At 45.7% G+C, this 26,242-nt stretch overlaps 1 protein-coding gene across 2 annotated transcripts; it reads right to left on the reverse strand.

The window, feature by feature from the left end:
• Positions 1-522: 522 nt before the first annotated feature.
• Positions 523-26,242, reverse strand: LOC138104215 (uncharacterized). 2 transcript variants are annotated; one of them, XM_069003175.1, is made up of 19 exons: positions 25,034-26,242; positions 23,304-23,403; positions 22,661-22,775; positions 21,207-21,381; positions 20,434-20,545; positions 19,330-19,436; positions 18,388-18,514; positions 17,723-17,843; positions 17,376-17,461; positions 16,219-16,346; positions 14,973-15,032; positions 11,233-11,299; positions 9,981-10,075; positions 8,570-8,698; positions 6,994-7,108; positions 6,082-6,219; positions 5,249-5,415; positions 4,730-4,821; positions 523-1,751 (listed from the first exon to the last, which is right to left on the reverse strand). In XM_069003175.1, exons 2-19 carry the CDS (start codon positions 23,395-23,397, stop codon positions 1,556-1,558), a joined length of 2,124 nt encoding a protein of 707 aa, XP_068859276.1. In that variant the 5' UTR covers positions 23,398-23,403; positions 25,034-26,242; the 3' UTR covers positions 523-1,555. The 2 variants fall into 2 exon arrangements, with proteins under 2 accessions (XP_068859276.1, XP_068859275.1); XM_069003174.1 differs by having other exon boundaries at positions 4,730-4,893.

Below are 26,242 nucleotides of genomic sequence, written 5' to 3' on the forward strand. Positions count from 1 at the left end.
CTTACGTGGGCCCCAGGCCCCCTCCCTTGTGCTCCCAAACATCCCAGCACATTTCTGCCACAGCCACCCTGTCCCTGCTCGGTGCCAGGTATACACATGGGTGAGTGGCATCTGAGCACAGAATCTTTCAGCTAAACCACAGCTGCAAGCAAGGTCTTGGTAAAGGGAGAGCTGATGGTAAATGTTTGTGTGTCTGATGGAAGGGTGGCAGGCTCGGAGGGAAGGAGTTGCTATGAGCCTGGTGGAAGTGGTCTTGGGTAGAGGAAAGGCATCCAGGTAATGCCTGCATCCATTGCAGTGGGAGCTCACTTGTTAAACAGCAGAGCCCCCCAAGGAGAGTGGTGTTAGAGCTGCCCTGTTCAAGCTTTGGTTGACTTCAGTGCCATGTCAGACACCAGGGATCTGCTCCTCAGCCAAGGAGCCTCACTGATGGGTGGTCTCTGGATGAAACAGAGGGAGAGTCTGTACTTCAGGTTTGCTATCAGTCGGGTTCAAGAACCAGCTGGCACCAAGACCCAACTCTACTAGAAATCAGTTTTAATGAGTTTCAGTGTTCACTATCTGTTGGCACCTGCAGCTGCATCCTGTGCACATTACATGCCTAGAGAGAGAAGGTGACTTTTCCTCACTGCATCCATAGGAGATGTCCTTGCTCCTTCTGCTCTCTTTCACTTCAGACTTGCTCCTCTGGACTAAAGAAGGAAGGAAGCCCCAAGCTCAGAGGAAGGCATGTGGAACAAGGGGCTGTCATCTTTTAAAGGCCGCCAGCTGGTCCCTGGTCACTCTCCTTTACTTCATCTTGCCTACTTTCTCCAGGGGCATTGGACTTCAGAGCAAGAAGGTGTGGTGGTTGCTGGCTGGCTTGGGAAGACCAATGAGGTTATCCTACAGTGTCCTGCTCCTGCCAGTTGCACCCTGCCACAGGTTGTGATCCATGGGATCTCTTGGATAGGAAAGGGTAAGCAGCAAGAGCAGATGTTGCTGCTGGGCCCAGCTGAAGAGACATGGTCCTGAAGATCCCGGAGTCGATGACAGAGGAGCTACTGTGATAATGGACAACAGTGATACAAGGTGGAGGAAGAGAAAATTCCCTCAATAGAAAATCTAGAAGGCCTGGAGGTCTGAAGGACCAGAAACCAGATTTTCATTCCATAGAAGTTCCCTGGGTTGGGGCCTCCTTCCCTGAGGGTTTACTCAGGACCAAAACAGATGAGTGTTCCCATTAGAGTGGGTGAGATAGACTGTCAATAGACAGTGCACAGAAGAACCAAGCTGTGGTTGGCTGTAACCCGCCAAATAAAAATAAAAAAGAAAATAAAATTTTAAAAAGGAGAGGACACAACAGAAGACAAAATATAAATGTGAGCAGTGCAATATCAGTTGTCACCAAATGCACTCCACAAAAACTTCACCTTCCAAAAAGTACTGACACAGAAAGTCTAAGTCCAGTGATCAGAGCCCAGCTTTTGAGCTCAAAGCTCAAAACACAGTCCTGTTCCTGGAAATAGGAATGCTGGGAGTGCAATGAGGTGATAGATGAGAAAGCCACAGTGTTCTAGTCCATCTTCCATACCTTCACCTCTGGCCAGCTCCTGCTCTTGACCTGCTCCTGGCTGACACTGGAAGTGCTGATTTCTGGGGAAATGGGCTCATAGGAACGGAGAGACAAGCTGGCAGCCAGCAGACCCATCCGGACACACGTGCCTGTGTCGTGTTTAGCAAGCACCCCTGCAAGGATTCCTGCCATTAAGCTGTGGAGAGAAAGAAAGGTGGTTTTGCACATGGCAGGAACAGCTTTGAATCCAGGAATGTGGCTGATCATTTGCAAGGGCTTTCATTTGGACTCCAACTAGCACTTACAGCAGCAGAATATGTCACACAGGAGGGCTGAGGTTATAATGAATGGGTTTTGCTTTTTCTACATCTATTTTTAAAGTACAAAATAGTGTCATTTATTTGCATTTTTTGTGCTTCTCATCTGAGAAGTTGAGGCACTTCCTCTTGCACTATATTTTCTATTCTCCTCAGTTTTCCAGGTGACATAGGAGAAAAGAAAGGAGCCTAAGAAGGGAATAATCCGATTTTCCCTTGCTCTCTAGTTATTTTGTCACTTCTCTGCTCCTTCTCGGTGCCTTGTTATGTCCTCCTTATGTTGGTGCCTCCTCTCCCCAAAGGATTGGATGGGGTGAGAGATGAAGTTTCCATATCTATGTGAGAGGGACAACATGCACAGCTGGAAAAAGAAATCCAAAGCTGAAATTACATTGGAAAGCCATATTTTTGGGAAGTATTTGCTATGTTTTTTCATTTGAGATTTCCCAGTAAAAATGATGTGAGTACAGTGTTTGGGATAGATTGGGAGCAACTACTCTGTTCACAGCAACTACTGTAACAATGTTCAGAAGCTAAGAGAGGACAAAGGAGAAGGGAAAGAAAATGGAGAAGACAATCACATTTTAGAGGAAGAAGCAAGGACAGGAAAATGTGATGGCAGGGAGGATTAATAAGCACATCTATGGGGAAGGTAAAAGGAGCCCTTACTTTGTACTCCACCTGATTACCTCAACATCTTTTTATCCATAACAAAGGCACAGAAGATTATAACTTTCACAAAGTGTTCAATCTCTCAACAGCTCCAGGAGTTGAGAGTAAATATTTGGGGGAGCATCCCCTAGCAATGCCATGTGTGGGCATGTGGTGTTAGGTTGTCATGGCAGCCAGGGGCAAGGAGCAAACAGACACTGCGAACATGCTCAGCTCATGGGCAGATCTCTGGAGCTGTAGAAGAGCCACAAGCTGGAAGGGAGGCATGAAGTGCCCTGGGTCACTGGTTTTGGATTGCATTGTCCCCTGACCAGTGCTTCTAAAGTATGAAGGTTCACAGGGGCTAAGCTGGGGAAGTGTTACATTTTAGATATTAGGAGGAAATTCTTTACTATGAGAATGGCGAAACATGAACAGGTTGCCCAGAGAGGTGGTGGATGCCCCATCCCTCGTTGGAAGGGGCTCTGAGCAACCTGATCTAGTTGAAGATGTCCCTGCTCATTGCAGAAGGGTTCAAATGAGATGACCACTAAAGGACCCTTCCAACCCAAACCATCCCGTGTTTCTACAATAGTCCTTTGGAAGTGCCACCAGGCTGGGCTTGGGACACGTTACCAGTTTATGTGTTGTGAAGATGGCTTGTATGGCAATGCAGTGTCCTGGCATTTCCAGCCTGTTTTGCCACTCTTACTCTGTAGAACAGGGATTTGTGGAGTTCAGGGGAGCAGTTGGGTTTATTAGTAAGAAAAACCCTGGATGAACAAGGGGACTATGGAAATTCCCCCACATGGCCTTGGGGACTCTGGGGAGAGGAACTTTCAGGCCAATGTTACTTCAGGAATGGCAGCAGCAATGGGCCCCTGGCTTTCATGTAGGTTGGAAGGAAAAACAAGCTTCCAAGTTCTCCAGTATAACCCAGTGGAGGTGGTTTGCAGTGGTACATTTTATCTCACCTATGGTCTTCCCTTGAACTTTATAAAGGGAAAGGAACCCCTAAGAAAGACATTTAGTTTACATTAGCCTCTAGAAAAAACTTGTCCTGCAGTAAGGAGCACTTGTGTTCTGAGCAGATAGTGCAGAGAGGAGGCTGTGTCCCTGGACGGGCTGGCTGGGGACGCCCGCCAGAGGTAGTGAGCAAAGCTGAGCTTTCCTTAGGACAGGCTGATCCCACGAGGCTCCTCCAGCCCCAGTTCCTCTGCTGTTATTACACCTATTGCTCCAAACAACCCTTTGGTCTTCTTTGGAGAAGACCAGCTTGCAGCTGCAGTCAGCTCATCTCAGAGGTGATCTGGGACACAAGCAGCATGTCCTGGTGTTAAGCAGGCAAGAAGTTATTGATTTTAAGTAAAATATTGAGGATTCTCTATGTTAAGAAAAAAAAACCCCAAACACAAAACCCTTTTCATTCTGCCCACTGGTAAGAGAAAAAAGAAGAGTTGCTATGTTGAGTTATTGGTAGGTAAGAGTAGAAGGGAAAAAGGAAATATCTGTCCCATACAGACTATTGGTCTAGCCCAAGGCAATGAAAGGACAGAATCAATTACTGCACCGTATGAAGAAAGAAGAAAAAAACAACCTGACTGCTACATACAGTTTGTCAAGTTAACAAGGAGCATAATAAAATATTACTCTGACAGACTGAGAATTGATCACTGGGGGTAGGAATAATAGCTGTCATTTCCCACTTCTGTGTATGGCATTGTGTGAACAGCCAGGCGAATTATACAGCAGACTCTTTTGAAGCAAGAGCTTCAAAATTGCCAGAGGCAAATGCAGAACCTGATGAAATGCTTTTACAGGGCCGTTTTAGCTCTTGAGTGGCAGTTCCACTTCCATTGGAGAAGTGTGGAAGTAAGGCAGTTAGTTAGTAAGACAGCTTTGATGTAAGGTGGTTTACTTTGCTTTTAGCAGCTCAGCCCGGAGTAATTCAGAATTCTTAGATTGCCAGGAAAGGCTTGGATCTTGAAGAAAAGCAAAACTAATAATGGCAAGCCTGGCTTCCAAGATGCTTCGGGGGACATTTTTAGCAAGCTTTGCAAGGAATCACTGTAACCAGCCCTGTTCTCACATCCTTAGCGTCTCTTCCTCAAGCAGCAGGGTGTCGTCGATTTTACAGGGAATTTCAAAGGAATACGATCATGGCCCTTTCACATGCAGCTGGAGAGGACAAAGCAGTGAGCGATACCTGTCACCAGCTCCTGAGACGTTGACTATCTCCTCCCTATTGATGGGGATGGCGGGGTAGTGGGCAGCACAGAGCCCGGCAGCAGCAGCAGTCTGTGGGGGGAGGGAAGGGAAGTTAGTTGGAATTGCCCAAGCTGATAAGGCCTGATGCGCCTGGTGCCAGATCTGCATGGATGACAAAAAAAAAGAGAAAAGGCTGAAAAAAAGGCAATAATCTTTTTTCACACTTTGGTCATTTAAATGAAGCTTCCTGCAAAGGAAGCTCGCACTCATGAATATTCACATACGCACATTTAATTCTAGCTGACTCTAAACACTGCTGCTAGGAGCCAGCAGTATATGGACAGACAACTTGATTTTCTTTCAGAGCTGTGTATTCCACCCCCCCAAACACATACATTTTCCAGCAGTGATGCTATGTTTCCCAGGATTGCTGCCATGCCACCAGAAATAGCAACAGTGCCATATGGTCCAAGAAAGAAGCAATTGAGAGCTCAGAGTTACTTTTCCATGCCCTTACCTGTTCTTGAGCTCCTGGATAAAGCGAGATGCTCCCTCCCAGGCTCTTGCCACACAGGAGGACACCGTGAGCACCGAGGGTCACCACCACACAGTGCAGGTGGGCCAGCAAAGGGCAGGCCAGGGCCACTGCAGTCTGGACAACATCCTCCAACCTGGATGGCAGCTCTTGAGAGAGAGGGGAGGGGAAAATGTGCTATAATGGTAAAGGTCCACAACCAGCCTTTCTGTGGGCTGACAGCCTATTTATGAGCACTTCTACTGCTATTTATAGGCACTTCTGAAATGTGGTTGGTAAAACTTTTTTTCTTTATATTATTGGAAACATGGAATTCTCCAGAGTTAGACTTCCACACTGTACTTCTATGCTGAGGAACCCAGCTCTCAAGGGACTAAGCATATGTCTGTAGAGATCAAAATTCTGTCTTGAAGAATGGCTTCCTTGTCTTAATGCTGTTGGATTTCCACCTGCATTTGGTGGGGTGTTTCATTTCTGCACAGGGTGGTACTGCTGGGACAGGTGCCCTCCAAACATCATGCTTCAGGGACACTTTGACAAACCAGATACTGCTCCTGTTTAGGTGATGAAGTGAGGCAAATGGGATCTCTGGTTTTGGGCAAGGAGCTCTCCCAGGCCTGTTGTGGTCTCTGATAGGTCATCAGTCCATACAGCCCATGCAGAGATGGCTGTAAGGGGCAAGACACCATGAGCACTTACGAATCCCCACTGTGTTATAAACCAATTTGCTTGTATTATGGACTGAAGCAGAAAATGCTCTTCTCCGGGATCTAGGTTATCTAAAAGTCTGACTGACCCTTCTGAGTAGTCAATACCTGCTGGCAGAGGGTTCCCGAGGGTCTGATTTATTGCTCTCAGCTCTTGCAGGTTGGGGGAAATGTATGTGAGTGCTTTCCAGCTGTCCGAGAGGAACGGCTTGGAGGCCTTGTTCTCATCTGTTGGCTCATAGCACACTTCAAAAGAACAATGCAATTGATTAGTTAATTAATTAATTAGTGGTTCATCTCTGTGTCAGAGCAGGATGCAGCGTAGAACACTTAGAATAATCGGCACAACTGGAGTTACACATTTAAACTATTAGAAACTTAAATATTATTTCCCCCAAACTTGGGACAAGGTCTCCCAAGGTTTCCCTCTCAGTGCTCAGCAATGAGACAGCTGCTTCTGGCCCTGGATGATATAATCAGACTCCACTTTTATTACTCCAATTAGCTGGTTTTGGAGCCTCTGCCAGGTTTTTAGATCACTGTGTCCTTCTTTGGGACTTGATTTTAAAAAGGAAAGTTTAACTCCAAAGGTTTAGGAAAGGTCCCCAGCATACCAGTGGAGGGGGGCATTTATTTTACGGGAATGGAAGAGAATTCCTCTCAAAATATGCTTTAGCACTTTTTCTGAGAAGCAAACTATATTGCTTCTATCAAACTGGCAGAAGTGCTCAAATTGCCACTTGCCTTGAGATTAAAAGGCTCAGAGAGCAGCATTCCCTGGCCTTATGGCAGTGCTCAAGGGCTTTACCAGCTATGCTTCAGGAAATGTGGTTCAGCTGCAGAAACAGGAAAACTCAAGGGAAATCAGAAGTGTTTTATCCATTTGAAGCAGAGTAGCAGAGTACAGAAAGAGGTGCTGAATTACCCAGCATGTCAGACAGTAATGGGTGTCTCCAGCAAGCAGCAGGGGTGTGCCTGGGCTGTCTTGGCACACGTGCTGTGGGGGCAAGTTCTCCTTACCTGCTAGCTGGTGCTCTCTAGCTAGCTGGCAGATGTACTGAATAGTGGAAAGAGGCACATTTCCATCAATGCAAATGAGCGGGGCCTGACACAGGTTCTCCTTGAACTGGGACACCTAGTTAAAATCCAGGACACAGAGGAGAGACAGTTTGAGTCATTGTAGAGGGACAAAACCATTGCTAGTCAGACTCGATGTAGGATTTTGATTTGTGTTCCAGCCTTTAGGTGCAGGCATGAACCTAAAAGAGTGATTCCCTAAGGACAAAGGATTTTTCCATTTGCCCCATCTCCTCCCCTTCTCCTTCCCCTGCTCCTGGCCATTCAGAGCTGGACTCAGTTGGCAGGGCTGCTCCAGCAGAGAAAGATAATTGCTGGTCCTCACTAGACCACTACAGGGAAATGGAATGCTGCTGTTTAATGCCACTGTAGGATTCCCTGGGCCATGCCTGGCTTGACTACACCTTTGCTCACTGTGCATGTCGTCTGGATGTCCTCTCTGCACAGTGTCTCCTAAGAGAGGTTGTTCAGCAGAGTGTTTTATACCTAGGCCCCACTGAATCCCATATGGATGGGGTACAGTGGAGCAGTGGAGTAGGGAGCTGCTGTCCTCTCCTTTGGCTCTCTGAGGCTGCACAGCCATTTGCTGGGATACCAGGCCAGTGCTATGGGCATTCCAGCAGCATCCCCCCATGTCTCTGCCAGCCCTGGTGGAAAGAGGGGCTGCCAAAATGCACTTTGCAGCACAAGACTGGTTCAGAATTTCCACTGGTCACAGCTGCTTTGTAGAGCTCAGAAGAATTAATCCCTCATGTAATGGCTTTCTGTGCCAAGGCTTGGGGGAGGCAGGGTGGGGATGGAAGTGGGAGCAATGACCATATTTTTCTCTAGGAAGGCTCCACCTCACGGAGATGCCACTGGTAAGTAAGTTGCACTTAACTTCCATGTTGCTGTCAGTCATGAAGCGCAGGCTTTTGTTCTGTCAATAAAAGGTTGAGTAGGAAAGGAGGGTGCAGTGATGGGGCTTTCACTGAATCACTCCTTAATCACTGCTGCCATTATGCTTCCCTGATGTTTTTGAATGTTTGGATGTGCTGAGCAACAGTTTCTGTTGATACAGCTCAGCATGTAGAAACAACAGGGATGGTGGGGAGGGGATGGAACAGGAAGACTTGTTTTAACCAGTGTTCTGTCCACCTTTTTTTCTGCTTTTCCCTAAGGGGTGAAATATAAATCCTGTAGGTGGACCGGATATATTGCTGGCTTTAAGGTGCAAAATTATAAGTTAACTTGGACAAGTTAATGAAGAGGATTCTGGCCTACATATCATGGATGAGGGTAATGGAGATATTTATAAACCAGAAACAGATAGAAACTCCATCTGGGTCAGCAGCAACAGAGGGCTCTGGTAGCTTTTTACGCTGCTATGCCAGTGGCCAGTGTCTGGGGTTAATGTCAGCCTATCCCATGTCCCTCTGCACAGCCACTCCCTCCTGGTACAAACTTCATCCATGGCCCTTTGTCACAGGCCCACATTCTCTCTTGTAAGAAAAGCTCACAAATCCAAGGAAGTGCATACATATTGCTCTGTTATCTGGTGGTGGATGTCCATGTCTCCCAAGCCGACGCTGAGCTCCCCAGCACTGGTGATCACAGCACAGTAAGAGGCTGTGCTCTTCCCCTCCAGCTGAAGGATGCCTCTCATGTCCTGAAACAGGGAGGACAGTTACACACCCAGCATGTTGCTCTTCCCTGCCACACCCGGCTCACTCTTCCTGTGCCCACCTGGTCTCCAGCCCAGCTCACTGCTCTCCCTTGGGACAAGCAGCATGTCAGAGGTATCTCAGTCTAGACAATGCTGGCACATGGCTATTTGTTAATATTTGCAATGCAACAAATGCTGCAGGTTAAAGCAATCCTTTAGTAAATGAGTGGCAGGTCTCTGCTGTGCAGTTTCACAGGTTGTGTCTCCTGTAGCAGAAGAGTGGTCTGTCATGTGGATGGAGAAATGTATCTAGCTCAGGAGCTGACAGAGAAGCTGGAGGTTTTAGGGAAATGGTGGGAATGTGTTCTGTTACAGGCAAGGATTGCTTGGTGGCTGGCCAGCAAGTCTACCTTCCCCTGGGGGATTGCTCACTTGGACGGCACAAACTGTGCTGTACAGAGAAGAGATTGTAGACCAGCCATGGTGAAGCCTTTATAACCCAAAATGGGGTCCATGTTCTCATTGCTTCATTTGCCAAGTCACTCAGGCAGCCAGAACTAAGGCCCCATGGGCTCTGTTTGGATCCCAGGGTCATGAGGGCACTGATAAGAGTCAATGACCTTGACCAGCCTCACCTGGGGGCTGCACTCACACCCTGCCTTTTCTCCATGGAGCTGCCTGATGCCCTAGGTTAGAGCTGCCCTCCTGGCTGTTTTTGCTCCCTGCTGGGGTGGTGATATTCTGCATCACTGTCCTGGGGAGCTCCTGCTGCTCCCAGCTCCCTGACCTGTGGAGAAACTGCTGCTGAAGCCAAGTATTCCCCTGGGGCACAGGTAAGAGGTGGATGCAGCTCTGTAGAGGATCCTGTTCCTCTGAGCTTGGGCGGTGTCCAACCTGCAATTCCAGTCTCACATTTTCTTTCTCTTGGGCTTTTACCAAACCAGGTTAATTTTGGCAATGCTTAGCGTGTCCTCAGGTTCAAGGTTTACACATTTCTCGCTATGTTTAGCATTCACTAGAACTGCCCATGGTTGCTCCTGATTTACCTCTATCTCCTCCAAGCACCACTTCCTGGACCTGAATTCAGACTGCAACATAAATCTAGCCTGTGCTCTGGAGGTGGTTCCTTGCCTTCTAATCGTCTGTAGCTAAAGAAGCATGGAATTATTCCTACTCTTAGCCTGATGGAAGGTGGCTCTGACGTCTGCCAGGGTTGGGAAGAATTTTGCCTCTGTGTAATGTCATCTCTCTCATGTTTCTGAGGTGTCGCTTCTGTGCAACGTACCATGTGGTGGCAGTAGTGCAGGACAGACTCTAAATGCTCATCCTTCCCCACAGCTGATAAAAGGAGAGGAGCTTGTCCAAGACGGCTTAAACAGTCTAAAAAGCAAATGGAAACAAAAGCTATTAAATCCACCAGAGTACTGTGCACACAGTGATAGCCTGTGCAGCATGGGTGTCTCTAGGAAAGCCCTCTCCTGAAAAACTTAATTCTCATCAGTCCTTGCCTAGAATGATGTTCAAGATGAAATTGAGCTGTAGCTGCTGCAAATGACTGAGTTATTTGGGGCTGAGTGAGGTATCCTACAGAGAGTTGAACCAACACCCTGAAATTTAGGATTATTTGGAACATCTGGGAGGGGAGGAAAAGAGGGGGAAGACAATTCTAATCTTTTCTGGCATCATCTCCTTTACTATTACAGGCATGTGGGTTTTCCCACACTGCCACTGAGCACAGCACTTTCTGGTGCTGGCCCTCCACACTGCTGCTCCCACCATGGTATCTTACCAGAACCACTGAATCTGAATGCATTAATGGGAAACCCTTCCTCCTCTCCTCTCAAGTTACCACAAATTGTACCTCTGTAGGTGGCATGGGTATTTTGATTTTCTTTTTTCCCCACTCAAGCTTCTTCATTAGTGATCTGAAGTGGCAGTAGATTTGTGTTAGGAGATTAGGAAAGGTCTAAAAGATGGAATAATCCTAAAATCTTTCTGTAATCTGTCCCTGTTAACTTCAGTACAAGAATACTGGTTTGCTGCTGCTCGTGGTGGAGCCCCAGGTACCGTGTGATCCTCTCCCATTGCCAAGGAATGTACCCTTTTCTCTTCTACAGTAACGCCCGTACCCCACTTCCTTTTGTCCATGGTATGTGGTTTATCATTTTGGAACTGTGATTATTCCTTTCAACTTCTGGCTCTAAGCATGCTTCTATAGTGACTATATCCTGGCATTAATTAGTCTGAGGCTGCTCAGTAGTCATTGGAGACGCTGATGCTTATTTCCCTTTGATTCGGGGTTACTGCACTATGTGCTAGTTAACTTCAGATTTGTGGACCCTCCTTTTCCCAATGTTAACTCCCTCCCCTCTTATTTCTTGGAATGGGCCCTGCCTTTTCCAGGCAGTCTGCCCACTGGTATATTGCCTAATGTGTCCCAAATCTTGTCAACATTCACCATCTCCTGCTGCTGAAGGAATACCAAAGGACAAATCACAGCTGGCATGCACCCGCAGGCAAACCCAAGCACCAGGCACCTGCCAAGTTCCTTCCAACACCGCCAAAGGTTCGTCTCACTCTTCCAGCATTTGTTTGCCCACCACCCTGGAAGAAAAAATTGTTAATTGGCAAAACTGGGAGGGCTGCTTGGCATAGTTGCTATGTTTCCATTATCATGTGAAGTTGATATTGCTGAAATATAGAGCAGCAATCAGAGGGAGCAGAGGGCATCCAGCTCACAGATTGAGGGCAATACAAACTTCTAGAGCCATCTACTGACTTAAATCTCCATGACAAAGGCCTGCTTTCAAGGAGGGGAGACCCACTTGACCACCCCATGAATTGCTAGTTTGGTCTCATTTGCTAAGACCTCCTAGAATGGCTACTGAATGTTTCAGTCAATGCGAGCAGCCCTCTGAATTTACCTGCTCACAACAACCTGGGACTCCAAAGTTGCTGGGGCTCTGCCTTCCAGGCCACTCAGCTCCCACCTTAAGCAGTTTGTGGGAGTTATTTATTTATTTATTTCCCTCTTTGAATGTAAAATGAGATTTGTTATCTTTGCTGTACTGCCTCTGTACTTTATTAATGGAAGAGACTGAAGACTTTTTCACTCACCCATTGCTTCCCAAACATGTCTCTCATTAAAAATACCCTTCTTTTCCACATGTGTGGCTATCAAATTCTTTTCTCTTGCCTTTGCCTTCCACTCCTCTGTCCATCTGCCTCTTTGTCACAGATAAATTGTCAGAACGCAGGCGATCGTTCACCCATCTCATTCTAATTCTTCTGCCGGAACAATTACACCAGTAAGTGCTCAGATCAGTTTGGGCTTCATCTGACTATCAAATGGTTTTAGAGCTCTTGTTTCATAAAATCCTGAAGAACGTTTTCCATGTCTGAAGACAGCTTGCCACTGGCAGTCCTAATGCCTGTATGCAGAAGCTCCTGGCCCAGTCCCTCTGCCCTACACCAGCCCAGGTGCACAAGAACACCCCTGCACATACACATTTATCTTGCTTGTTAACACCACTATCCGTTCTAACCAAGAAAATGTATTGCCATCTCACTGTAAGACATATCCTGCCCCCAACCCATCACTGCGCTTGGGCGTTCTCAAAATCCATACTGAAGCTCCCCAAGGATTCTTCTTCCCCTGTGTGAAGCTGCATATCTGTCCTTTGCACAGATGCCTTTTCCTGCATCCAGCCCTGTGAGAGGCTGCTCTCCCATCTAAATATGATATTTAGATCTTTTATTTCTCTCCTCTGACCTCCAGGCTCTTTTTATTAGCTCTGACTCTCCCCAGTTCTGTAGCTTGTAAGACTTGGTGCTAATTTTTGATACCTTTGTTTTTCTGTCTGGCAGTTCTCCAACCTGTTTGGGCCACCTGAGCAGAACTGCCTGTATATAAGCAACCTATGGCCTTTATCCATCTTGGCACTGCTTGTCACTCCTCATTAACACAAATGCCCCTCCCTTGCATTTGCTTGTGCTCCCTGGGAATTGCCACTGGTACTGTTGGGAATGAGGATATTTCCATCTGTATCCTGTTGAGAGTTGCAGATTTCAAAAGCAAAGTGAGCTTGGCTATTTTAATTCTGAAGCTCACTCTGTAATACAGGCAGCCAAGGGGAAAAAAAACCCCCAAACCCCAGCACCCCAAAATACAAAGCAAGGTGCTTTTTTAGGCAAATCAAACGACATGGCTTTGAACACTGGCCCCTATTTCAGTCTTAAAAGAGGGTGCTAGCTGCCATCAGCAATAAGCACAAGCTGCAGTTTATGTACTTCCATTATCTGTGTTTTAAAACCGATGCCTGCAGGAATGGTGAAAATACTCATCAGCTCCTTTTGCTGCCTGGCAAGCTGATGCTCTCTTTTAGTTCCCCCTACACTCCAGAGGCAGTTTCTGGGGGGGTTTTATGCCAAGCCTTGCCCTAAGAACAGATGTAGCAGCCTCCTGCTCAGGGATCCTGCTGTGGGTGACCTCTGCCATTGTACAACCCCATAGGGCCTAAAAGAAATGAAGATGCTAAATCTCTCTTTAAAGTAGCAGGTGGGTACAGTGAGAGAGAAACCAGCAGCTGGCTCTTAAAGAAAAAGAAATGAGCAGCTCTCATCACACTTTACCAACTCATCTGTAACTCCAAGTCTGAGTGGTATTCAAATACCTCTTATTGGGTTTGGGTGGGGCTGGCTCAGATTAAAGAATTTAGGTGAAAATGGTCTTGCAAAAGTGATCTGAAGTGAGGCTGGGCTGATGCTTTCTGGCAAAGTTTCAGAGAACTGAGAAAGTCTCTGGAACTTTCTTCCATGTCCTAAGAGATTTGAATTCTTAATGTTAAAAGGAGACTCTGCTCATTTCTGGGTATCTTGAGAAAATTATAACCATAATGCCTTTTCCAGCAACTTTCTCTCAGCAAAATTGTTCATCCTTCTCAGCAGGTCAGATAGTTACATATTAAGCATTTAGCTTCTGGGTAGCCTTGAAAGCCATGTGGGAATTACAACCAGGTCAGAATACAGCTGCTTTCCTGCTGAGACAGCATGAGGTGTGAGTGGTACCCAGTGCTCTGCAACAAATCCAGCAGGCATAAAGGTGGGATCTGTTGGGTGCCAAGCTCTTTGAAAAAAAGTCTTTAAAAAGCTAAAACAATGATGTTGAGAGGGGCTTTTTCCTTGTGCAACATTAAAAGCCTCCTTTTTCTCTTGTCAGCTGTTCCCAGCAGGATCTACACTGGTCCTTGGCCCCCTCACCATGCTGTCAGTGGTCCAGGGATCTGCACTCATGTCTGATGTGCCAAGGAGTGCCTATCCTTCCTTGGACACAGCTCAGCTCCTTGTCCTGATGGCTGAGTGTGGGCTGTGTATGGTATTGGTTACATCACAGCTGAAGCAGTTGAACCTTTGCTTTTCCAAGCCTTCATAACCAGTGCCACAGCATATTTCACCCTTGACCATTATAACATTGTTTGGCCCCTGTATCATTAAATAGTCAAATTCCTTACAGATGGCTTCCCCTGCACATTTTCCCTCTCTGAGTGAGAGGATTTCACAGGCTGCCCTATCTGATGGCAGAAGCTTCCTGCCTTGGCTATCATCACAGAGTGATTTGAGACACCAAACAGTTTTTGAGTAAGCTTCACCACCTCAGTCTGCAGTACTTCATACAGCTCGACAAAAATCATACAGGCCATGCAAATAGCTGTCATTTGCATGGGGGAGTCCCAGGTTTGGTCCACTTTAGCTGCTTCTTTGCTTCTTGTTCAATCCAAACTGAGAGAAAGGGGTTCTGGTAACATTCAAAATGTTCTATTTTTTTAAAGCTTTTTTTTTTTTTTTTTTTTTTTTTTTTTTATGGGGGAGGACAATGTTTGTGTGTGTGTGAGACTCAAATCCTTCATGAGTACTCTGCACAGAGAGTCTTGCTCCTATTCATCCTGCTTTCCATAGCTAAGACAGCCTCAGACAGCCAGAGCTGGCTCTTACCTGAGGGTCTCCTCCCTATGGGGAGATGATATGGATTGTTTTGTCCCTCTCTTGAGTGTCAGGGATGGTGATTTTCACCATGGGGACAGAGTAGGTCAGTATATATCGCTCCATTATCCACCTAACCAACCCCAAACATGCAGCACTACACCTCCCAAATGTGTGCATACACACATCTGGATATCATACATGGATAACACCTTCCCCCCAACCCCTTTGGCTTGGCAATCCTGTAAAAGTAGCTGGAAATACATTGGTGCTAACAAAACTACTGCAGATACAGTACCAGAATGTCAGGGTTCTGTGCCTTGGCTATAAAATCAACGTTGATACCTCCAATCACCACCTTTAAGAGGGAAGAAAAAGGTAAAAAGTGGTTGGAAGGACTTCAGGAAAAAGTTTCCAAGTCTTCTTTGCTTTGCCTAGTCACTTTTCCCACCCTCTTGAAAGCTCTCTCACTTACAGTGTAAGGGCCAGTGCTTATTTTGAATAGCTAGACACAGGTTTGTGCAATCCCAACCAGAAAGAATCAAAATCTCTTGTCTTTGTTGCTTTCTGAACTATGCCTGCTGACAGCCAGCCCCAGCGTGGCAGGTGGGATGTTACAGCGGACACACAGGGATGCTGATGGTTTCTCTGTGTGATATACCAGGCCTCAGAAACATTCAAGCACTGGTGTGTAAAAGAAAAGAAAATGGGAAAAAGTGGGCAGAAAAATGCAGCCCTTTCTTGCAAGCTCCCAGGAGAAACTGCCATACCCAATGACACTTTACAGATCACTTCTTTTATTGTCCTACAAAGCCAGAATAAGCAGTTCAGCTCCACAAACAGGAAGTTTCCAGATTCTTTGGGGACATACAGCTGGTTTTTTTCTCATCAAATGCTAGGTTATTGCCTCTAGAGTCACTGCCCTCTTTTATGTTGACAAATCCTATTGCAAACGGGTTTCAGAAAATCTTTCATGCCTCTAAAGACCACCAGAATAGATTTCCTGTAAATAACATGGCATGCAAAAAATCCAAGAGAGTGAATAGAGTATTAGGGTTATAGTAGATCTTGTTCAGGATGTGCTGTAACTCTTGTGATTTTGTCAATCATGAGCAGGAGGCCAACAAAAAGAGATATTTATAAACATTTATGGCTCAGCAGCTCAAAATATCTCTCCCCACCTTCTTCCAGGTCTACTCCTGTAGTCACAAATTCCCTGGCACTAAGAGCAAAAGAGCTGAAGCTCTACATAAGGGCACAGTAAAAGGTGAAAAGGTGATTAAAGTTTTAACGGCCTTGATGGCCTAAGACTTAATGAGATTAGGCCATTGTCAGTGTTTACTCCATGTAAATGTGGATAGGCAGAGGGAGGGAAGACACTTATTTTTGAAGAATAAAAAGGGAAACTAAAGGGAGAATGTCTGAGAGTGTGAAGGAGAATGATTAGTCCCTGGCTGAGTCACCTTTTACTTTTGGGAACAGATATAAATTTATCTTGTGCTGTCAGCAGAGAGGCCTCATATGGAGACCAGCAGAGGACTCACTGGTTGGGGTGGGGTCATGTTCTCTCCTCGTCGAGGCAGGTTTCCCTTCCTTCTGGCTTTCTGTAGTTTGCTCAGGGCCACTGCAATGCAGCTGCCCACTCTGGCATTGTTCTGGATCAGTGCAAGGTCTGTTTGGCATTTCTTTGAGGAAAATTAAAAATACCAGCGAGTCTGACCTGTTAGAAGCTTATGTAGGAACTGTTTAGAGGGAGAAAGCAGGAAATACATGCTGAGACTTGATAGGTTTGATTCCCCCATACCATAATCCTTTGGGGACAAGTATAGTGGGTTACAATGCTGCATGAAAACTCTGATTTTTCTTCCCTCAGTGTCCACAGAGAGGAAACCTGTCTTTGACAGGTGGGGAATAGAAGCAAAGGCTTCACGGAGAAAAGAGAAGTGAGTAAATTGCAGCAGAGAGCCTAAAAACTTTAGAGGATCTTGGTCAGCTTTTCCAGAAAGAGATACCTACTGAGATTTTGCCAACTCACTATAAGCAATTCTTTTTTAGCAATTGCACCGGGAGCAGAGTATCAGAGGCTTTGGAAGCCCTACTTTGTGGCTGCATATAGCTCTTATATCCAAAAATGCCTTTACCATTCTGCCCTGATCGGTCAGGTCTCTTAGAGGGCTGGCAGCAGAACCTGGATGTGAATCTGGCTCTCCCAGATTCCCAGCCAGTACATCTGCTTTCTCTTGGCTGTGCAATAGCATTCCTGCTCACCCAGGGGTGTTTTCCCTCCAAGCTTCTCTTTCTCTATACCCACACGGAATGTTGGATAAGGCAGTGTGATGTCCAGCACAGCGCTCTGGGAAGCCTTTCAAGGAGCTCCCAGTGTGCAACCCCAGCACAGATAACAGCATCCAGAGATTCCATCACAGAGCAGGCAAGCTCTGGGTCAGATGTGAGGGATTTCTTTGGGCTTTGGAACACCTGCCATCTGTGCTGTCCTCCAATTTTTAATGGAAAAGGGGATGAAGACAGTAAGGATGTTCCTGAAAAATCAGGATGCAGGTCTCATCTGTTTGCAGACCTGAAGTGTTTGCTCCTTGGTAGATTGTCAATAAAGTGACAGTGTTTCCTACCAGGCATTATCAGAAGAGATAGGAAATACACTGGAGTACTTTCTTTTTCCCCCCATTTAGTAAAAGGATACTGGAGTCCAGTGATTTCCCATCAGTTAATTGTGTGAGCTTCTGTAACAAAAAGGGGGTCACTTCTTTGCCTGTGATTCCTTTGGACCTTCAAATATAAAAAAAATGCCCACAGATGAGCTGAAATGGCATCAGAGGAGAAGCACCATTGCCAGCAGATACTTTATCTCCATAACCACATAGCATAACAAGTCCTGTAAACAAGCTTTGGGTTAGATAAAGCTACAGTCGTGGGCTCACCCATGGCCAAGGTTAGGCTGTGCTACGGCTGCTGCAGCAGCATCCCTGAATTTGTTTACTTCCCCAAGACCATGGACTGAGCTAAGGAAAGGCTTAGGTTGCTTCTCACCTGGCTTGGCTGAGAGCTTGCTGGATGGCCTCCTCGATGGCCTGGCCCTCGGCAGCTCGCTCCTGGGGACAGGGCACTGCTATCAGCACTCCGCTGCTCAGGCCCAGCCCCAGAGCACTGTCTGGGAGAGGATGGGAATACTGTTAGTGACACTCCTTGGAGAAGTCAGGTGCTGAAGGACAAGGGCAGAGGAGAATGGGCACAGGGTGTAGGAGGCCTCAGAGCTCTAGCTCCATTTCTTAGCTGACGCAAGATTAAGATATTCTCCAGCTACCAACCAATTCTCATCTGCCTATTTTGAGTATGGCTGTACAGTAGATGGAGCAAGGGGTTTTTTTTCTTTTTTAAACTGATCCCCCTTCTAAAGGCCCAGAAGCTGTTTTTGTCAACATATTATTATGTGTTGCTTCCACTTCACTAGGGTGAATAAAACATGAATGAACATGCCAAGCTGGCTGCAGCTGGCTTGCAGTTTTACTTGCTGTAAAGGCTGGACCTCTCTGCTACTGTATTTTCAAAGCACTTTTGATGCAGGAATGGGGGAGGTGGGATGGAATATTTTTCAGGGCAAATTCTTCTGCAGACTTAAAGGAAGTGCCTCATCCAGGGTGATTCTTGTGTCCTTTTCCAAGACCTTACATGGGCCTTTGCCATGTGAAACACACCAATGAGTTTAGCTGCCTCCTCTTCATCCCGGACCTGATATGGTGCTTGGAAGCCACTCTGGCGTGAGAAGAAGGCTGGGAACTCTCTTGATTCTCCAAAGGCAGCCACGCAAACACCCTGAGTCTCCTGCAGCAGTGGAGGTGAGACAAGCAGGTGATCAGTGGAGGGAAAGGGGAGCCAATTAAAGAAGGGGACTTTTTACTTCTACCCAGAAATAAACTGCCTTTCTTTGGAACAGGTCTTGGTTATTTTATATGTCCCATTCTATTCTATTCTCTCACCAAGAGCCAGACGTGGTAAGTGGCTAGATCAGATCTGGCTCACTGAGGCAGGGGAGGCATGCACATCCTTTGTGTGTGCTCGGAGCTGATCCAAAGCCATGCAGCTGTCACTGGCACCATCCTGAGTCCAAGATAACACCCTGGGATCTGAAGATATGTCATGAACTGACAGGAATATAAAAGAGTTCTGCTTGAGATTGAGAAATATCAATGTTGGCTGTCACATGAATTGCTGGCTGTGGTGGTTTCCAACATGCCAAACCTTAAAAGGTGACTACTGAAAATCATCTGGATTCCCTTTTTAATTCTGATTTTATTTTAGTGTTTGATGGATCTATCTTCCCTGATCCATCAGTTTCTGGGAGCATCATCCCAGAAAAGCAAATCTCATGCCAAAGTAAAAGGACATGGCTAGCACTACCTTTGACCTCAGCTGGAGCAGCTGCTGTAACAGCCCCTTGGGGATGGTTAGATTTATGCTAGGGAGCAGCCAAGGGCTTGTACAGTCCCAGGACTACAGAACTGTAAATATGGCTTCCCATCCTCTCAATAGCAATTTCTGAAAATCTTTGGCTTAGGACCCACCCCAATGCCACTGGGCACTCTGTGCACAAAGAACGACATCATCTGCTTTCGGACACCACAGCCCATGCTACCTACCAGATATTCCAGTGTCCTGCCAATATCAAGGATAGACTTGGCTCCTGCAGATACAACAGCAACTGGAGTTCGTCCTAGCTCTGTCAAGTCAGCACTCACATCCAGAGCTGTCAAGGGACAAGCAGCATTGTGTTGGTGATTGTGGTATGCTCCAAGCTGAAGAGATCTGACCTCCCAAAAAGCCATATATGCCTGGGATGTCACAGCCTGACTTTATAACTGCTTAGATCCACAAGCAAATATTAAAGGTTTAGATCATGCCTTTAGGTGTTGAGATTGAAAGAGGTATTGACAAAAAGAAGTCACATGGCTAAGGGCAGAGGTGCAGCCTTGTACTCTATCTCTTGGCTCTTTGATCACATTGATAAAGAGCATGCAAAAATTTGGTAGAAAAGAAAGAAAAAGGTGTTTTATGGCAAGGATGAAGTTCAAGGAGATGGAATATCATTGAAGTAGACTTTGAGTTTGGAACTGACAATGCTTGCAAAAAAAGAAAGTACCACAGGAGTTGACCTCAGGAAAGTTCCTGGTCTGGAATTTACATCACAGCTGAAAGGGATGGCATACAACAGGGCACTGGACTTGTGCTGTGTTGGAAATATATATGGCTGAGATGAGAGAAAGCACTTAAAAGCCACAAATACACAGCCAAGACTGGGCCATTTTCCAGAGAGGAGCACACACCTCTAACACAGAGCACACTCTTTTGTGGCAAGGCTCTTTTCCTCCTCAGCTGAGAGAGCTGATAACAACATTGTGCTTGGCAGCCAGTATCAGGTTATCCAGCCATTACAAAGAGGGAGAGGTGCAGTCAGCTCCTGTTGCACCAGAAAACAGTATCAATATAACCCCGTGCAAGCAAAGGATAAAGAGAAACTTCCACCCCCTTAACTGCAGGAGCCAAGTCCAGGACTCAAGAGGAATATTTTGAAGCTTCTGGAAAGGTGACATAAGGGAGAAAACAACCACAGTTGTCATAGATCAAGAAGAATTTTAACTTTACTCTTCTGAACAGATAGTTACTGTAGGACCGACTGGGAAAAAGAAGGAATTAAAGAAAACTGTAGCAACAGAGAGAAAAGTAGAAGGTATTGATGTTCTTACTGTTCTCCCCATCCCGATGGACACCTCCTATGCCACCTGTCACAAACACGGGAATTCCTGCTTTGTGTGCCGCAATCATTGTTCCAGACACGGTAGTGCCACCAGACAAACCCTGTCAGGGAATAACCAGTCACAGTCAGCACCCAGGGTGACATGGAGAAGCAGCTATGGCTGTGGTCTGCCACACAGCAGTGTGAGCAGCTGACCAGTGAAATTCTAACATAAATATTCTTTTAGGCAAAAAGGCAGAGGAATTCACTTAGGAGTTGGACTCTGTAATCCTTGTGGCTCCCTTCCAACTCAGACTATTCTGTGATTCTATGAATCATCTGTTGTCCCTGCTATATAAACCATTCTTGCCCTGACAGCAAAGGCCTTTGCTCTCCAGGGTGTTCCCCGGGAAGCTAGTTGCACCTTTAGCTGTCCCTTTAAGCTTGGGATGGCCTATGTGTCCCACAGTTTACATGCAATGTGAAAATGTCTTATCATGCCAGTAAGAATATTCTTAGCCAAGTGCCCATGGCTTGCCAGCACATCCAGAATGACTTTTCAGGAGCCCCATTTCAGGTATGTTATTCCCTCATTCTTCTGTATTTTGACTCTAGTTAGGAGCACTTTTGCGCTTACCAATAAGATACCACTTTCCATGATATTTCTGAGAAGTTGAAAAGCCAGCTGGCTTGAAGCTGCAGAGCCCTATACTGCCACTAGAAAAGCAATAGACCACTATGCTTCACTAGGAAAGACCACCCTAGAAAGTCTGTACACCATACCTGGCTGAGGACAAAAGGAAAATCTCTGCGAGACACTTTAACTGCGTTTTTACTGCTTGCCAAGAACTCGAGTTCCTCGTCTGTGAGTCCCACGTGGATTTGGCCCCTTAAAATACCTACAGTGGCTGGCACTGCTCCATTTGTTCTTACAATTTCTTCCACCTCTCTGGCCATGCTAAAATAAGATAAACAAGACAACAATCACAGAATTAGGGATGCAAACAATCGGGTGAGAATACTGTCATGTTTGATGGCCATCATTCACAGTTCTTGTGATTTCAGCTACGTCCTATTCCTCTTGTGTCTGCCTCATGGCAGAAGTCTTTGCACTTGAACTTGCAGAAGTGAAGAGCTCCCATTTTCAAGGATGGCAATGTCTGAGCTCTGTGCTTCATTTTTGAGAAAAATCATTTGGTTTACTAGCAAATCTGGTTGTACAATAGACTACTGAAAAGAGAGAACTTCTCAAAATAGGACTTTTCTGTATCTTTTACCTGTTATTTCTCTGACATCATAGACCTTCACAGAAATCCCAGGTAGTTCAAGTCCTGCTCAAATGACCAGGATATATTTTTCATAATACAGTCAGATATAGAGTAATAACAGTGCCAAAAAGCTGCTGCCTTAGGGTACTCCAAGGCTGCAGGCCAAGTCTTTCTAAGTTTAACAGATTTTTTACTTGATCATTCATACACTATCTTTTTTAAGAGAAGCTTCTTCTCCCCTTCTGAGCTATCTGGACATATGCTAGGCAATCTTTAACTACTGAAACTACCTCTCCCCCAAAACGGAGTTTTTAGAGCTTCATTTTAAGACCGAATGTCAGGCAGAATAATGGCCGGGTAAAAAGCAAGATGGAAAATCAATACCAAAACCTTTCTGTGCTTTCTGGAAGCAAGGATGGAGGCGAGAGTGCAACGATTTCTGGAACTGTAACACAATGAAACATGAGTCTACTGAAAATTGATAAATAAAGAGAAGAGGTGTGGGGGCTCCATTCAGGGTACAGAAGACAGTGAGAAGGGACCAGGAGCTCTCAGAGTAGCTGCTCTGAGTGGGTTAAGGAACAGATTTCACTTTTGTGTTTCAATCCTCTTTGCATTACAAAAGAGACAGGAAAGGAAACTGCAGAGTGTCTGTACAAACCATGCAGCTGAAAAGGCTGATAGTTCTCTTTTAGAGCAAGTGGTGACATTATCTGCTGCTCCATTTTAAAGGAAGAAGGAAATTTAAGGTGTTGGATAAGGAGATAACTAGGCTAGGCCATATTCCTCCTTAAAAGTCCAAATACAATTGTTTTACACTTGAGCTCATCATCTGCTTGCCTAACGACCTGACATTTCCATTTGTTCTTGCAACAGCTTTGGCTTGACCAAGAATAATGATATCAATCCAGTAAGTTATGTGCTTCATTCTTACAACTTCACTGAATGAGGAACATCAAAATCCACCACCTCAGATTCAGAGGATAGGCCATGCCATGTGTAATGATGGTGCTTTCCAAGGCTACAACTGGTCTCCCCTCCACCAGAGCTTCCTGTACAGAGGGATGAATCCTGACATAAGCACCTGGGGATAAACACAGAAGAGTGAGTTATTTGTGTGGGTATTTGCAGTAACTACGGAGCTGTTTTATAAAAAGCAAACTGTCGTCATCACAACAAATTTATCCCCCTCTTCAGCTGTTCGTTGGGGTGAATTTACAAATAACTTTGGGAAGACTAAAGCTGTGTTTTATATAAGTGAAATGTGTGCAAAATATGTCTACTGTTAACATGAATTACAATCCTCACCACCATCACTGAAGGATCCTCTGCCACCATTTTTGCAGTTGTATTGTTACTGGCTCCAGTAACATTACTTGAACATTACTGTGAACAAATGAGTCCTGCAATCATGCCTAAAGATGGGAATATGTTTTAAAAGAGTGGAAGCACCAAGGATACCATAGTAACTCAATATATTTTAAGACTGTCATACACCAAGGCTATTGTGGCTCTTTGCTGTGCTCCAAGAACACTGCCAGCAAGGTCTCTGCTGAATTCAGATGAGGAAAATGCTTTCCACCCAGGAACTGTTTCAGAATGCACTACTCACCATGCAGAAGTCTTGTCACCTGGGTGGTCCCACGGGCCATGGAGGACACGTGTCTTCCCAGGCTGTAGGTCATCTTCCTGATCATCTTGTACATATGGTCCTGAGATAACAGATGCCAGGTGAAAAGGAAAGATGTAAGTTACCAATGATGTGACCCTGAGAAGCTAAACATATCAGCTCTTGCCTTGACCTTGGAAGGTAGATAGCCCTTGCCCAGGACATTGCCTGGAATCTCCTGGTGTTTCCAGTATGAACCAGGGTGTCAAAACAAAATGTTAAGCTACAGAAATGGAGTTGGAACGGGTCAACTGACCCATTGTCAATGCTGGGCTGAAATCATGATGGAGCAGAGAAAAGGATGAGGAGTAACAAACTAGGGAGAATTCTGAAGTAGAAAACCTTTTAAATTCCAAAGTGACCTGCTCATGATAGATTTCAGGCCCAGCCCCTGCAACCTCCAATGTGAAAGGTCACAAGGAGGAATCTACAAGGCAGAATAGTGCTATAGGGATATGAACCTGGTTTTTGCCAGTGTCTAGGAGAAAATAAGCAGCTCAAAAAGCAGCTGAGAACTGACAAACCAGACTGGAACTGCAAGGAGGAGAGAGAGCAGCTTTCCCTAGACCCGGGAGTGCTTTATGCAGGCTCATGTTACATCATCCTTCTTAGCGCAGTGCCTTGGAAGCAGAGCGGCAATTCAGCCCCAGCAACAAACTCCAGAACTCCTCTGGTCTCTTAGCAACTCCTTTTCACTCTAATTAAATTCATTCCCAAACAGAGAAAGAGGGGGAGAGAGCCATAAATGTTAAGAGAGTGGTCTGGTCTGAGCCTCGGGGCAGTTTCACTCAGTGCCTGGCTGCTTCACATACTTTCCCTGGGCTTTTGGCCATATCCTTCCAGTCTCCCTGTTCCTCACCCCTTCACTAGGAGGAACGGATTGCCTTCCTCAGTCCTCTGTACCTATTGTTGATTCAGATAGCAAATTAATTAAAATACAGTACTGGGTCATGTTACAGTTAGCAGAATATGGCTCTGCTCTCAGTACAGTGTGTGGCACTAGAGCTATACAGAAAATTCTCATACCCAGGGAGAGTGTATTTGCCCAAATCTAGACACTTCAACTATACAGGACAGCTCGGGCTGTGTTATTTAAGAAATGTGGGACTGGATCAACTAGACACGACACCTGACTGAAACACTAAGATTTTCCACTTTCCAAATCCTTTTTGTGCTAAGCTCAGCAGCTTGAGCTGTTCATGGGTTCATGCAAATGTTCTGGTATTGCTGTGTGTGTGCCTACACACCCCTCGCTCTCTGGGGCAAAGTCAGCTTTGGAATAAATTCATTAAGCCAGCCAGGGATCTGCTGAGCTGCTCGAGTTGTGCTCTGAATTTTAACAACCCCTCAAACTCTGAAGCACAACAGCCAGGAGTGCCCAAGCTGTGCTGGCCAGTGGATAAAAACCAGCTGCTCACCACCTGAAACCCAACAGGGCTGCGCTGATATTCACGGGAAGCTCGGCCAACATTCAGCCTGAGCTGCCTCAAAGATTTTTGAATCTTGGCAAGTTTCGCAGCAAGGCCCATACAACTTTTTGCTTTGTAACCAAATTTTGCAGATTCATAGTGCAAGTTTCAGGCAGCTCGAGCACAGAGCTGCTCTCCTCCCACCTCCCCGGTGACCCCTCCGGCATATCCAGCCTCATGGAGCAATGGCCTGGTGTCCCTTACCTCTGGGTGTCCGTCTCATGGAGGGAGGCAGGGTGGGTACTGGAGCGGTGCCTGGGCAGCCCTGGGAGGAGGTGGAGGAGGGGGTGCGCTGGCCAGAACTCCTGGCCAAGAGAGTCTATTTATTATTAACCACAGGCACAGCTGAGCTCCACAACTGCTCCCTGCCCAGGGTGCAGGGGGCCATTTCACAGCAGGGCCGCGCAAGCTTCTGTGATTATTTTTGTTCACGCAGAGCCAGATTTCCCCCTTGCTCTTTAAAAGACTTTTCTCATTTTTCAGATTCCTTTCCCATTAGATTTTTTTAAAATCAGTGAATTCCTTGCTCACTAAAACAATGCCTTTGCAGACTGAGCCCCTTTGTGCTTATTCCTAAAAAGCAGAGGAATCACATTCATGCCTCCCCCGCAACTCTGCCAAATGCAGCTGTTAAAGCTCTTTCTTCTCAGGGTGAGAGCTCTACCCAGCTCTTGGCCTCTCCAGCGAGGAAAGCTGTAGGTCTAAAGACAGTTGTGGCCACAATTTTCTCCCATGCAGTCACCTGGCTACATCAAGAACACAAGTGGTGTTCACAGAAAAAAAACTCTTTTAGTCTTCTCCTATAAAGACAGCCCATTCTAGCAGTTCAAGAGCAGCTTTGAACAAGGACTGTGAAATTAATAAATATTTGTCCCCTCCTAAAAAAACCATGATACTTTGATACCTAATGCACTGGTATTGTACATGTTTCAGTTTTATATTCTGCAGGAAATATCAGAGGTGAGAGTTAAGATGTCCATGAAGGAATTGATTTACAGGTTAAAAGACAGACATGATTCTGTGCAGCTTCCATGCATAACATAAAACTAGCTAAAGTAATTACTAATGTATTGCTGAAGTAATCAGTGTCAGGGAACTGATTTTACTGCGATCCATTAATCAGGAAATTGTAAAACATAGGTTGCTAAAGCAGTATTTGCACTCTACACTCGTCCCTTTCAAAAGAAATTTCTCACAACTTTTGTTTAACCCAGCAGTAACAAATTGTGTCTTATTTTCTACATCCTTCCAATCTCTTCAACTAAACACATCCAAGGAAACTTCAAACAAAGCTTGCTGAGTTACAAAGACAATCTGCTTCTGACTTCTGCTACTTAGTCTGGAGGGAATTTAATTGCAGGAATGATAGATTGCATCCTGAGATACCATAAATGGAAGCTGAAGATTTTGTGA

The sequence above is a fragment of the Aphelocoma coerulescens genome, chromosome 1A (genome assembly GCF_041296385.1).
Source record: "Aphelocoma coerulescens isolate FSJ_1873_10779 chromosome 1A, UR_Acoe_1.0, whole genome shotgun sequence".
Lineage (NCBI taxonomy): Eukaryota > Metazoa > Chordata > Aves > Passeriformes > Corvidae > Aphelocoma > Aphelocoma coerulescens.